General features: G+C 38.0%; 1 protein-coding gene across 1 annotated transcript; it reads left to right on the top strand.

Moving 5' to 3' along the window:
- The first annotated feature begins 4961 nt into the window (after positions 1 to 4961).
- On the top strand, positions 4962 to 13429 carry LOC133313994 (uncharacterized). Its single transcript, XM_061515425.1, has 6 exons — positions 4962 to 5093; positions 5185 to 5364; positions 5451 to 5615; positions 11538 to 11735; positions 12612 to 12709; positions 12788 to 13429. The coding sequence occupies exons 1-6, from the start codon at positions 5027 to 5029 to the stop codon at positions 13250 to 13252; spliced, it is 1173 nt and encodes a 390-aa protein (XP_061371409.1). The 5' UTR covers positions 4962 to 5026; the 3' UTR covers positions 13253 to 13429.
- The last annotated feature ends 684 nt before the right edge of the window (positions 13430 to 14113 follow it).

The following is a 14113-nucleotide window of genomic DNA, read 5'->3' as shown; positions in this document are numbered from 1 at the left end:
CTTCCTCATTCAAAACCCTAAGCAGTAATTTAACTCAACGTTAGAACTGGAGTTAGCAAAATGAAGGGAGATGCGCTCTGGAGTTAGAAGCCCTACAGCCTTGCGCACGACGTCGTTTTAGTCATTCCACGTGGGTTGCTCTTAAGTTGGTAGGGTGACACCCTAAGCCACGACGTCGTTTTACCCATCCTACATGGCATGTGACTCAGATTACTAACATTACACATGAGCAACTTTATAGACGCCATTCAATCATCACTGACAGAAGGTCTAACGTGACCTGCGTTTGAATTTACTAAGGATCACGTGACTATTTTTTTTATTAGGGATTAACTTCGGCCTTGTATTTTTTCTTGAGGACCAAAAATGGTATTTGTTCAAAATATTATATGTGAATAACATATATTTGGGATGAAAAGTATTTATGATGTGAATTGATTGTTATATAATTTATGATGGAAAATAATCAATTCTTGTAATATCATAAAGTCTTTATGTGTACTGTGACAGTATGATTTAGGAAAATAACAATTCTTGCCAAAATTCACTTTGTGCTATTAATGGATATAAGAGGTTTATATCAAATGAAGTACCTGATATTATGTGAACTCTTGAGGGCTATCTTAGTGATGGCATAACCAAAGTCAATATAATGACTTTGAATGTTGTAAATGACATGAAAATTGTGTATTATTGTATGGTTCAATTGGAATTTATTATTTGGTATATCTGTTATTTTAACGGCAACGACCCCAAAAACTTGTTGCGAAATCGACAAGTATACCATTCGTTTCAAGTAATAAAAGTAATAAGTAAATACCGTACCCTCGAGAATTAATGCACCAAGTACTAATTTAACTATTCCCCTTGATTTGGAAGAAAAATTAGTTTGATTGTGAATTTGAGTGGTTGTTGTAATTTAAAAACAGAATTTTAAAAATAATAATATTTAAAAGCATGCTAGAATAACAAGAAAATATGACATTGAGTAAAAATTATAAAAAGACTGTAGCTAGGATGCACTTCACCTCCGATCCTCCCTTATATTCCTATATTGTATTTTATAATTAACTAATTTGTTTGCTCAGACAATTCATATTTCTCTATAAATTAGTTGAACCCTAATGTCTTAGTGATTTCAACCATTTAACCCAATTAGAATCCTAGTGTCCTAGTAATCCCTCTTGAATTAAGCATTAAGCAAATGAATTAAAAGTTTGCAATCTATGTAAGCATATGTCTAGGTCATGCATAAATTGTTATTCTACCATTGTCCAGATTAAAACCCCAATATGTCTATTGTGAGCCCTAACCCTCAAAACCTTATAATTGGAGTGATCAGTTATAATCAGGATATGAAAAAATTAACACAGGCAGAATAAAACAATCTAAACTAATTAACTTATAAAAACAATATAGGAAATATAAAGGATTCACATCGGGTCTGTGATCCCAACTACAAAAAGAACTTAGCCGGACATATCTGGCTTTAACAAATTAAAATAGTAAAAATAATTCATAACAAGAAAAGAAAAGAAGAGGATGATGAAGGATCAATGTTCTTCGGTCTTCAACTTCGGTGGAATCCTGATCTCTAGCGTGAACCTCTAAGAATTCTCTCAATTCTCTGTTCTCACAATTCTCTCCAGCCAAAGATGTTTGTCTCTGGGGGTCTGAGTCTCTATTTATAGACTCTGTGCCCTTGCTTAGAAATCTTGATCATATCTTCATTGTATATCTTGGTCAAATCTCCTTTGATATAATTTGAGATAAGTTAAAGATTTTCCCGTACCTCCCGCGCTACTAGCGCCAAGTTCACGCTGATAGCGTGGGAGTTTTATTTAGCATACAGCAGGCTCGCGCTACTAGCGTAGTTCCCGCACTGACAACACGGTTAGCATGAATGGTTGGCGCTGCTAGCGCCAGTGCCACGCTAGTAGCGTGGAGGTTCTGTCTTGAAAGTTGCTTATGGAGTTGACAGCGCCATACACGCGCCAATAGCGCGGGGCTGCAGCCTGGTGCTTCCAATTGGGCTTCTTTCTGGTTCATTTTCCTACAAAATTGTAAGAAAATTAGTGACAAGAGATCTGAATGGGATTCATCAATTTAATAACAATTGTAGCCCTTTTTATTCAAGATTGATCAAGATTCTTTCTCTTTTTGGCTTAAAATCATATATATTCTAGAGGCATATCATTTACCATAACATTTGTGGGGGGAATTTTAATAACACACTATATAGTCAATAGAGTACCCCCACAAATATGGAAAAATAGGAAGCCTACCTTGAATTATCTTGAAGTGTGAGGGTGTTTGACAAAGGTCGCAATTCCAAAACCGAAAAGAATTTAGATCGAACCAAAGACAGTGGACTGTGTGTTCAATGGATGTGCACATAATAAATGTGCATATTGATTGTGATGTAAATTAGATCACTGATTCTAGTGACACCAAATCCACAAGTGGGTATGTGTACACACTTGGTGGGGTGTTGTGTTTTGGAAATCATTTAAGAAAACATGTATTACAAGGACGACCATGAAATAAAATTTATTGCCTCGGATAGAGTCGGTAGGGTAGCCAAGGGGCTGTGTAACTTCCTTGAGGATATTCTGAAATGGCCGAAGCTAGTGCCTGCACTCTGCATACACTGTGATAGTCAGGTACTAATCGGAAAGGTAAGGAATGTTATGTATAATTGTAAGTCTCGATATATATATTGGAGACATGATACCGTGAGGCAGTTACTCTCTAGTGGTATTATTATAGATCTGTTGACTAAAAGTGTAACTAGAGAGATGATGTATAATCTGTCAAAATGAATAGGTTTAAGGCCATTAAAATATTGATCATTGCGGACACTCTACCTAGAAGAGTGGTGATCCCACAAACTAGGTTCAAAGAGAAAACCAAGTGATGATTGATGGATAAGCACTGTGGAGTTTTTCTAAACTCATACTCATTCCTAGACAAGGTTGTGCATAATTAAAGGGTAAGCAAGTAGACTTTTAATGATTTCTGATTATGATGTGTTCAGATGGTGTATGTTGAGATGCACCGCCAGAAATCACCTATGTGTGTGTGAAGTGAGGGCCGCTTCTATAAGAATATTACAAGGTCGCATTCTCTAACGCACCTGCAGAACCAAGGGGTGTCCACCAACCATGTCCAGGGAACAAATGTGTGTTTCCTATTGTCTTTGTTTACACACAAAGGCTACGATTAAAAGGCACTGCGTCCACCAATTGACTGGGTAAATCCGATAAGTCTCACTAGAGACGGTTACAAGGCATTGCATCCACCGATCCCGATGCAGTTGTTTCTCATTGATCAATCGCACATTGCATTTGAGTCTCATATGCATATGGTCTCAATAGTTGAACTTCTTATTCATGTGGGGATTGTTGAAATTAATTATATTATTTATGAATAAGAAGTTTGCTTTGAAAAGATGTGTCGTTCCGTCGATGAATGAATGTGTCGTTTCATCCTTGAATATGTGTGTCTTTTTAATCGCGACCCTATGTTTTCAGTAAATAAATAGAAATTTAGAATTTTAGTATAATTTTTTCTTTGCATTTGCATTCCATTATTCTAGTGCGATTAGTCAGACATATATTGAGTTCGATGAGACTATTATATACCACGAGAATAGAAGTAATCTGTTTTATCATGAGAAACAATTGTCCATGAATTTTTGGCACCATGGAAAGGGTAATGTTGTCTTAAGAACACAATGTCTAACAATAGGAAATTTTTTAAATACTACAATTATACCAAATTAGGTACATCATTTTACTAAAACAGGAAATTTTTATTCCATTTTAATCCCTCATTTTTTATCCATTTCCTTTTATGCCCCTATTGCTTTCTAATTTGGGAACGATACTACCTACGACGGTAGTACCCAAAGTTTGCTCCTAACAATGAGCTCGGATTTTTTTTATTGCATTCACATATTTTTGTATTGTAAGCTTTAATTATGTTTTATTGTATGTTTCAATTTCTTATGTACGTTTCATGAAATTGTAAATATTATTGAAATGATTTTTGTAACACATATTAATCCCTTTTTAATGATTTTATCATATTTTTTCTAGCAATGGTCTCGGTGAGGAGAATAGTTTTGGTGTAACATTACCACCAAAATTCAAAAAAGGGACCACTAAATTTTAGTCTTGGTCACCAAAACTTTTCTTAGTAGGTCGTTTGGTATGCGTCATTCTCCAAAAAATTTGGAAAATTGAATTTTTCTAAATTTTAAATTTTTGAATATTATCATAAACTGAGAGTGGAAATCATATTTTTAAAAATTGAAATTTTTGAATAAAAAAAAAAACTCTCTAACAAACGCCCAGGAGTGTTTCAACGGGTCAATCATGTGAATCAACGGGCCAATCATGTGAAGTTGTTGAGGGATTCCCTAACTTGAAACCCAAAGTTTAAGGCTTGCTTAATGTGGCAGCTTGTGCTTTTAATATGCGGATGAAACTTTTCCATCTACTTCTGCTACAAGGAATTCTTCTTGACAATATTTTGACGGAATTTTTAATTTTTAAAGTTCGGTAAAAGTTAAAATTAAAAATAATATCTTAAAAATTAAAGTTAAAGTTTAGGGATAATTTCTTTTTCTTATTTTTATTTTCTTATTTATTTTTAATACGATTAAATCAAAATCTTAAGAAATAAAAAAATAATAAATATTAATTAAGATTTTAATATAACGATAATAGAAGTAAGATAATATCTTATCCCATCAATAATTATATAATTATTTTAATTTCAAAGTTACTTTAAAATTATTTAATAAAACAATTTAAATAAAAACTTTAATTTTAATTAAAATTACTATAAATATATTTACAAGTCTTTATATTACTAATCAAACTTCACATATAAACTTAATTATTTTTAAGATCTTCCATTAAACAAGTATTTGGCATAAGAGAAAAGAGAAACTCAAAAAAAGACAGTTAATAATCAGTGAAGCTTTGCTTACTCTCGCAGCAGAGCCAAGGAGTGAGGCATGGCTTCTTCTTCTACCTTCCTTACAGTCCTTCTCTTCCTCCTTTTCACCCTCTTCTCCCTTCACGGTAATTATAATCACCATTCATTTAGTACCTTTTTTTTATTTATTATTAAACCCTATTATTTCTTTTTCACATTTTTTTTTTCATTTTTCAGTTCACGCCACCAAAAAAGTTGTCATTCCAGAAGACGGTTTCACCGTCGCCACCGTACTCGACGGCCACAAGGTCAGCATCAAGCCCCATTCCATCCTCCAGCGACCCGGTTCCTCCGATCTCATTGTCCTCGATTTCCCAAACAGCGCTTTCTACACCGTTCAATTCCCCATATCCCAAGGTTCTGACTTTTTCTTTCTTTCTAATTTTCTGGGGTGTGCCAAAGTTTCGATCTTTTCGTGGTTATTCTTCGTTTTTCTGTTGCAGAAAGCGTTTTCACTAGGTTTTGTGGAACTGGGTCTCTCGGGTATTCCGATGGTGAATTGGGTTCAGCTCAGTTTGACAGACCCAAAAGCTTTGCCGTTGATCTAAGAGGGAATGTGTATGTTGCTGACATTTATAACCAGGTGATAAGGAAAGTCAGCGCCAATGGTATGTTTGTAAATAACTCTGCATAGTTTAGTTTGGTTCCGTGTTGTGTGTTTTGCTTGGTTTTGCATATAAAGTTTCAGCCTTTAGCATCGTGAACTTACTTTGTACATTGAGATTTGCCCTTTTTTAAGAGTAGCTTAAAAAATATTTCTTAAATGCTTTGTTTTTTTTTTTTTTTGGTATAAGTGGAGGGCCTAGCCCAGAAGCACTACACAAAGAGCTGATGCATGTTCACAGAAACCTGCTCCATCATCAGTTTAGTACAAAAAGAAAACCAAACGGACTTAAAACTATCAGTGGGAGATTCAAACACCCCCAACTCACCACCCTGTAAGTTCAAACCTCCCTTGGCTAAACCATCAGCACAAATGTTAAAATCCCTGGAAATATACTCTATCTGAACGCACTCAAAATCTTGAGCTATTTCCTGAATGCTGCCTATTAGAGCAGAATAACCACAGGGCATAGCAGTGTCTTCTGCACCGCTAATAGCTTCCTGGCTGTCGCATCCAAGCCACACTCTATGAATCCTCAGGTCCCTAGCAAGTCTCAAACTGTTGAGATATATAGTCCCACATTGGTTGTATGTGCAACTAATGTGGCCTTTATAAGATCTTGGGCACTCCCACCCTTTGAGTTAGCTTTTGGGGTGGTGTATCCCAAGGTTCTTTACATGGTATCAGAGCCTCGCCGCCCCCCACTTTCTCTTGTGGACTTTCTTAGCACAAGTAGGCTGGGCCTGTTGCATCTTCCACTCTTCAAGCCCAGTGGGCTCTCGTGTGAGGGGGCGTGTTGAGATATATAGTCCCACATTGGTTGTATGTGCAACTAATGTGGCCTTTATAAGACCTTGGGCATTCCCACTCTTTGAGCTAGCTTTTGGAATGGTGTATCCCAAGGTTCTTTACACTACCGGCCAAAGAGAGACATTTAGACTTCCATCCATGCAGCCTATCCTGGACTCTAGCTATAACAGCAGCAAAATGATTTCTGTTCATTCTCCCATGTCTCATCCTAGTACCCAAATAACAGCCCAGACTATCCACTTTTTTGAAACCACTGATCTCAGAGATGGAGTTCACATCCACCTGAGGAGTATTCCTAGAGAAATAGATGCAAGACTTTTCAATACTCACACTCTGACCAGACATCAAGGAAAACTTCTCCAGACAATTAACTATACAGTTCAATTGGCTAAGGGAGGCTTCAACAAATAAAATGATGTCGTCAGCAAACATAAGGTGGGAAATGGGAGGACCAGATCTACCAGCCCTTATAGGATGCCAATTCCCCTCTGCCACCTCATCCTGGATCAAATGGGTTAACTTCTCCATGCATAGGACAAAAAGGTAGGGAGATAGTGGATCCCCTTGCCTAATACCCCTCTGAGATTGGAATTTATCAGTTCTAGTTCCATTCCAAAGGATTTCTAAAGCAGGACTGGTTACACATCCCATAATTGCCTCAACCATAGCCTTCGGAAACTTTAATTCCTCCAAAACAGAGTTGATGAACTTCCAGCTAAGCTTGTCATAAGCTTTTTCAAGATCAATCTTGATGGACAAGAAACTCTTTTTACCTTTCATCCTATGCATTGAGTGAATAAGTTCTTGCATAATGATGATATTATCCTGGATGTGCCTCTTAGGAACAAAGCTTACCTGGTTAGGAGAGATGAGCTTGTCTAGGAAGGGCTTAATTCTGTTAACCAAAATCTTGCCGAACCCCTTGTACACTGAGTTACAGAGTGCAATGGGTCTGAATTGCTTCAAAAAGCAAGGCCTTTCCACCTTAGGAATCAAGACAATTAGGGTGTGATTAATCTCTCTAATCTGAGCTGGATGCTTCATATAGCCCTGCATACTCTTACAGATTTGCTCCTTAAGCAACTCCCAGTTCTTCTGATAGAAAATGGCTGAAAAGCCATCCGGTCCTGGGGCTTTCAAGGGAGGCATTTGGAAGAAAGCCCTCTTCACTTCCTCCAATGATATTTCCAAATTCAAACTTCCCAACTGATTATCCCTTATAGAAGGCCAGGAATTCTGGGTTTGGAACCAGGCAGGCTCATCTGGGGGTTCCTTAAATAATTTTTGATAAAACCCCCTAGCTAGATCTATAAGCTCCACATCAGAAGTAACCCAGTGCCCCTCATCATCCTGAAGCTTAATGACTTTGTTGATTTTCCTCCTTATCACAGTGCTGGTGTGGTAGAATTTAGTGTTCCTGTCACCCCCTCTTATCCACTCCCCTCTAAATTTCTGGTACCAAATCTGCTCTTCTTGATCCAGGATCACAGATAGTTCTTTCCTCAACTTGTCCTCCTAAACTTCAAGATGAGAGCTATTAGTTAGACTGGTTACCCTTTGGATTCCTTCCAGCCTAGCTATAAATCTATTCTTCCTTAGCTCAACAAACCCAAAAACCTTCTTATTCCACTCCTTAAGAAAAGGGATCAAGGTCTTCAAACTCACCAGAAACTCAGCATTAGGATCCCAATTGTCCTTTAAGAAAGAAAAGAACCTAGGGTCCTTCAGCCAAGTAGCCAAAAACCTGAAGGGTCTCTCCCTCCACTTGCTGACTTCCTGATCCAAACTAACCAGAATAGGACAATGATCCGAAAAAAGTCTGGGAAGAGTAACTACATCAGCATCCTCGAACAAAGCTCTCCACTCTTCATTTGCAACTTCCCTATCCAATCTTTTATAAACTCTATCAAGATGTAAGAATTTAGGGCCCTTCCAGGTAAATCTATTGCCTCCCCCTCCGAGATCCATCACCCCACAAGTACACAACACATTAGCAAAGTGGTTACATCTATTCACATCCACCTGGCCACCCCCTCTTTTTTCTGAAGCATGTGAAATCTCATTAAAGTCTCCAGACAACAACCAGGGTTCATTCATATTCCTGCTCAGATGCTTCAGCTCCTCCCAAAGTACTTGTCGTTTATCCTCTTGAGGGCTAGCATATACTGTTGTCCAAAAGAACCCCTTCAAACCAGGGAACTCCACCCTGCAATGAATAAACTGATCATGTTTGACCCTGAGGGATACCTTCACCTCATTATTGTTCCACACAATCCAGATACCTCCCGAAAAACCAAGAGCATCAACAATAAGATGATTAGAGAACCCCAAGCTTCGGATTATCCTCAAAGCTTTATTACCACTCACCCTAGGTTCTAATATAGGAGCTAACCCAACCTTATGCTTCCTGCGAAACCTATTAAAGGTACCCTTAAACTGTTTTTTAGCAGCTCCCCTACAATTCCATGTGAGAATATTCATAAAGAATTCGAAGATGAGTGCAAGGTTACCAAGTCCTTGCAACTTTGGCCCTGACTATCATTCCTAGCATTACTCAGATCTGTCATTTCCTTGTCACAGACATCACCACACTCTACAATCATGGAATTAATTAAAGCACTACAATGGGAAATTTCCACATCCATACCTGTTTGGCAACCAGCCCTGAGAGGAGCTTCACTACCCAAAGAGTCAGGAGGTTCCAGGTTTGTTATAGGGTCCTGACATCCCCCCTCATCAATAGCTAGATCCTTGCTATGGTGACTGATTTTACCTTATGACCAGAAACAATCATCTTCCATCACTAAATCACTCCATAACTTCCCTTTCAAATTGGTAGCAGGTTGGGAAGAGCTCAGGTTTGATTTGCGGGTGGACACACCACTGCTAGTGCCAGAAACAGTCTTAGAACTCAGAATAGCTCCTTTACCTTTTGCAGAAAGGTTCTTTGGGACAGCCTTTTTAGTTCCTACTGAACTAACCTTGTTACCTGATGATTTCTTAGCCAGAGAGGGAGCTGCAGCAGTAAACTCCATCCCCCCACCAGAGGCTTGAGCCTTGGCCATAGAGCCTGCATTCTCCTTTTGCTCCTTCACCATAGGTGGGCTGACTTCAGGCTGCTTATCTTGCACACCCTCCTGACCAGATGGTCCCCTGCTGGTTACTGACCCAGTTCCCATAGATTCCTTCTTGTTAGAGATATCCTCTCCGAATCTTCTACTGATGAGAGGATTTTTCTTATAATAATTCTGCTGATTATTCTTTCTGCGTTGGACTACCATCCAGGCTCCTACTCCCTGAGCACAGGGATTCTCCATTGGTTGATCAGATTCCTTCTCAGCCTTTGCTGGTGAGGCAGGTTTGGCAAACTCCAGACAAGAACTCGAGTTGTGTCCATACCTCCCGCATCTCAGACAAATCAAGAAAAGTCCTTCGTATTCAACCTTCTTCCTGCTCCCATCCAGAATATATTCCCCCCTTATTGGCTTAGAGAGGTCAACCTCGATGCACACTCTTGCAAAACGAGCTCTATCCCCTATCGAAGTGGTCCTATCCACCTTAATCACCTTCCCAATCACTGTTCCCAGTTGGTTGAGGAATGGGAATTCACAGTACTCCTGGTAACCGAACCCATGCTGCCACCTTGTGAACATTAGCTTTCTCTGGATCAAACTGGGGTTCCCACTTACGCGAGGCCAAGTAATGCCCCAAAATAACCCAGGGTCCACCCGTAATTGCCAGATTGAGATCCTCCAAGCTACTGAACCGTACTGAGAAAAAATCATTGCCAAGGTCAGCCACCATGATGCTGCCTGACTTTGCCCAGAGAGATTCAAGCTTCCTTTTCATGAAACCCACCCCAATTTTCCTTCCAAGGAGTTTGACAATGAGCGCATTCTTCCAGCGTTGACACATCCTAGCTCTGGCCTCCCTATTGCTTCTGATCTCAACCGATCCATCCTCCTTAAACACCGTCTGAAACCCCCATTCTGATATCTCACCCAAGCTTGGGTCTAAGGGTTCTAATTCTGAATCTTCATCCTCAGCTAACCAGGGGAGTGAGTCTCCAGCAACCCCATTCTCCGCACCGGTTACTTCCGCGAAGGATCTCTGCTTCACCAACCCAGCAGATCCAGCTTGGAATTCCTGCACCTTCTCCCTCATACGGGTCTCCTTAAGAATCTCCTCCCCACTCTTGGTTCTCTTGGTACTTTTTCTCTCCATTGACAAAGAAGCATTGAAGTTATCCGACGCAACCTCCATTGAAGGCTGAGATCGAGATGCTGACAAAAACCCTAGCAGAAGGGAAAAAATCGCTCGTGTAGCCCTACGCGCCTAACCCATTCTTTTTTCCTACGTCTCTTAAATGCTTTGTTGGGATGGTGAATTTTGTAATAACTTTAGATGGCTGTGTTGTCTTATGTTATCAGCAAATAATGGACATTCCTTTTGTTTGTTTTGGTCCTGACTAGGTGTTACCACAATTGCTGGAGGTTTCTCAGAAAAGTCAAGCAGCAAGGGTGGATCTGCCCAAAATGTATCATTTTCAAATAATTTTGATCTGACTTTCATTCCTGATTGCTTCTGATCTCAACCGATCCATCCTCCTTAAACACCGTCTGAAACCCCCATTCTGATATCTCACCCAAGCTTGGGTCTAAGGGTTCTAATTCTGAATCTTCATCCTCAGCTAACCAGGGGAGTGAGTCTCCAGCAACCCCATTCTCCGCACCGGTTACTTCCGCGAAGGATCTCTGCTTCACCAACCCAGCAGATCCAGCTTGGAATTCCTGCACCTTCTCCCTCATACGGGTCTCCTTAAGAATCTCCTCCCCACTCTTGGTTCTCTTGGTACTTTTTCTCTCCATTGACAAAGAAGCATTGAAGTTATCCGACGCAACCTCCATTGAAGGCTGAGATCGAGATGCTGACAAAAACCCTAGCAGAAGGGAAAAAATCGCTCGTGTAGCCCTACGCGCCTAACCCATTCTTTTTTCCTACGTCTCTTAAATGCTTTGTTGGGATGGTGAATTTTGTAATAACTTTAGATGGCTGTGTTGTCTTATGTTATCAGCAAATAATGGACATTCCTTTTGTTTGTTTTGGTCCTGACTAGGTGTTACCACAATTGCTGGAGGTTTCTCAGAAAAGTCAAGCAGCAAGGGTGGATCTGCCCAAAATGTATCATTTTCAAATAATTTTGATCTGACTTTCATTCCTGGCCAATGTGCTTTGCTGGTGTTAGATCATGGGCATCAATTGGTCCATCAGATTAATTTGAAGGAGGAAGATTGTACCTTTGGATCTAAATCTGGTGAGGTTTTAGAATTTGGGGCATATATGAATGATATAGACTTTTCTTTTTCACATTTTTGTGTGTTTAATTTCTATTTGCTATTCCATTTAGGTTAAAGCATATGCTAATCAATCAATCTTACACAAATTAATAAGTTTGTTCACTAAATCCATCATTGAATTTAAAATTTGCATTTAGTCATGCTTTTCAAGTGGTCACCTTTTAGCTTTATTTATATTTTGCACAATTCCAAAAAACAACCTTGACTAAAATTTTACTCTTCCACCTGTTAGGTATCAAGGGTATTTTTTATGCTTCTGCTGCTTTCATTTACTTTAATAAAACATTAATAAAAGACAATGATATTCACCCTGTCCATACTTTCCTTCATTTTTTCTATTAAACTTCAACCCCATGATGCTTAATTGTTTTCCTAAAGGAATTTTTAGATCTATCCGTTTGCTTTTTTCCCATGATTCTTGTTGATGATTAATTTTAGAGTATATTAGGGATATGGATACGGATAATATTTGAATTTTGTAAACAACTTCTATGTCTATCCTTGTTTTTGTTAGTCGCTTAGTTGTTTAGATTAGATGCAATATGTGGTAACAACTTAGTATTCATCAACTTGTATTCATGTGTCTATACATTGATGCCTTTTCATTAATGAAATTGATCTGGATTCCATCGAATTTCCAACAAAGCAATTCAAAATGTGGTATTTTCTCTCCATTGGATTTCATCTCTACTTTTGTTCTTGAGTGAGATTTTTTCTCCATCCTAGCTACATGGGCTTTATATAAATATCCTGTAGCATAATTATTCTCTTGACTTTTATCTACCTAGAAACTATGACTCAATTATAATGAAAAAACTATCTCTTTTGTCCAGGGCTAGGTGCAGTTATGATTTGGACTCTAGGGTTAGGACTTTCATGTCTACTTGGCTTAGTAATTGGGATTGCTATCCGCCCATATATATTCCGTCATGTAAGTTCCTCCCAACATGTTATGACAATTTTTATATAGCAAATGGTTTACTTATACCTTCTTTAATTATGTAGACAGAAAGGTTCCAGCCCTTACCATTTCATCGAGACATGGAAGCATTGCCTAACCAGTCTGGGGAAGTTAGCACTGACACTCTACTGCGGCATCAAAAGCGCAATTGCTAGCTGTAGTTGCTCCTATGTTTACACAACCTTGATGAGACTTTGGAGATTATGTCTCTCTCATCTTGTTCTAATGTTTAGAATCAACATAGTTTCTCCAAGGCCACATCTAAAATCTGTGTCTTTGCTAGATTTAGATGCCTGCAATAGTGGTGAGATAACAAAGTCAGGCAAGTATTATGACCAATTAAAGGACTTGATGAGTTTTGATGAACACCTTGTGGATTCTACCAACACAACCTTCAACCATGGAGCTGATGTCATGATACAGTCTAACACGGGTTTTGTAGAGGCACATAAAGATAACAATCTTCATCAAGGGTCATCTGTGTGTAATTTGGGTATTGTGAAGCGAAGATGAAGTTATATGTAAGACAGTACAATGTTATGTATTGCTTTATGTTAAACAATCAAGCAAATATATAAATGCTAGGTTATCTAGTTGGAACTATTGTCAGAATGTTTATACGATGGTAGAGGTTGTGAAGTTAAGTCTGGGTTTGTAAATTAAGAGAAGTAAATTTGATCATTAAGTATAGAACACATTTTAAATTAAACAATCAACTTGTTTCCACTTAGATTATGATGTCATTATAAACTATTTTCTTAAAGAATTCATTGAGATCTAAATTTTTTTAATAGTTTTATTTTAAAAAGTTAGTCTCTGTTTATCTTTTATTGAATTATTTTTTATATGATTAACTCTTAAAATTATTAATATCTTTAAAAAATATTGATTTTATTACCTCATGCGCTTGTTCAAACTATCTTAAATGTAATTTTAGGGGTACGTTATATTTATAAATTTTTATAAATTACATTATATATTATTGATAGTATATTTTCAAGTAGTATGTATTACTTATTAATTTATAAGAATTTGTAAAAAAAAATATTGTAAATATAATTTTTCTCTTGATATTATTATCTTTAAATTAAACAAATATTGAAATTGTGATGAGTTGTGTAGGGAACTCCACAAGTCACATCGTAATACAAATTAATTAGTTTAGAAAAATCCGGCCATCCTGTCTGTGGAATGGAAATTTGGAGTCAACGTAGTCGTCGGTGTCACTCTTCTCATCAGCAGTTTCTATCGCTAATAAATACCGTTCCATAATTCCACGGTGGATGTGATGTGACTTATACCTTTTTATAATCACTTGTTTGGCTAATCCCCTTCCCTCATCAAGAGCCACTTTAGTTTTGATTCAGAAACTTT

Source organism: Gastrolobium bilobum, unplaced genomic scaffold, assembly GCF_033153095.1.
Source record: "Gastrolobium bilobum isolate Gb01-03AN ecotype WA unplaced genomic scaffold, APGP_CSIRO_Gbil_v1 utg35590, whole genome shotgun sequence".
NCBI classification, from domain to species: Eukaryota; Viridiplantae; Streptophyta; class Magnoliopsida; order Fabales; family Fabaceae; genus Gastrolobium; species Gastrolobium bilobum.
This window is presented reverse-complemented; position numbering and strand designations above follow the sequence as displayed.

What these genes read in the sequence shown, in the direction of transcription:
- LOC133313994 (XM_061515425.1), top strand. Translation starts at nt 5,027, where the DNA reads ATGGCTTCTTCTTCTACCTTCCTTACAGTCCTTCTCTTCCTCCTTTTC. An exon ending in AAGGAAAGTCAGCGCCAATG is followed by an intron (nt 5,616 to 11,537) that starts GTATGTTTGTAA and finishes GGTCCTGACTAG; the next exon opens with GTGTTACCACAATTGCTGGA. An exon ending in TACCTTTGGATCTAAATCTG is followed by an intron (nt 11,736 to 12,611) that starts GTGAGGTTTTAG and finishes TCTTTTGTCCAG; the next exon opens with GGCTAGGTGCAGTTATGATT.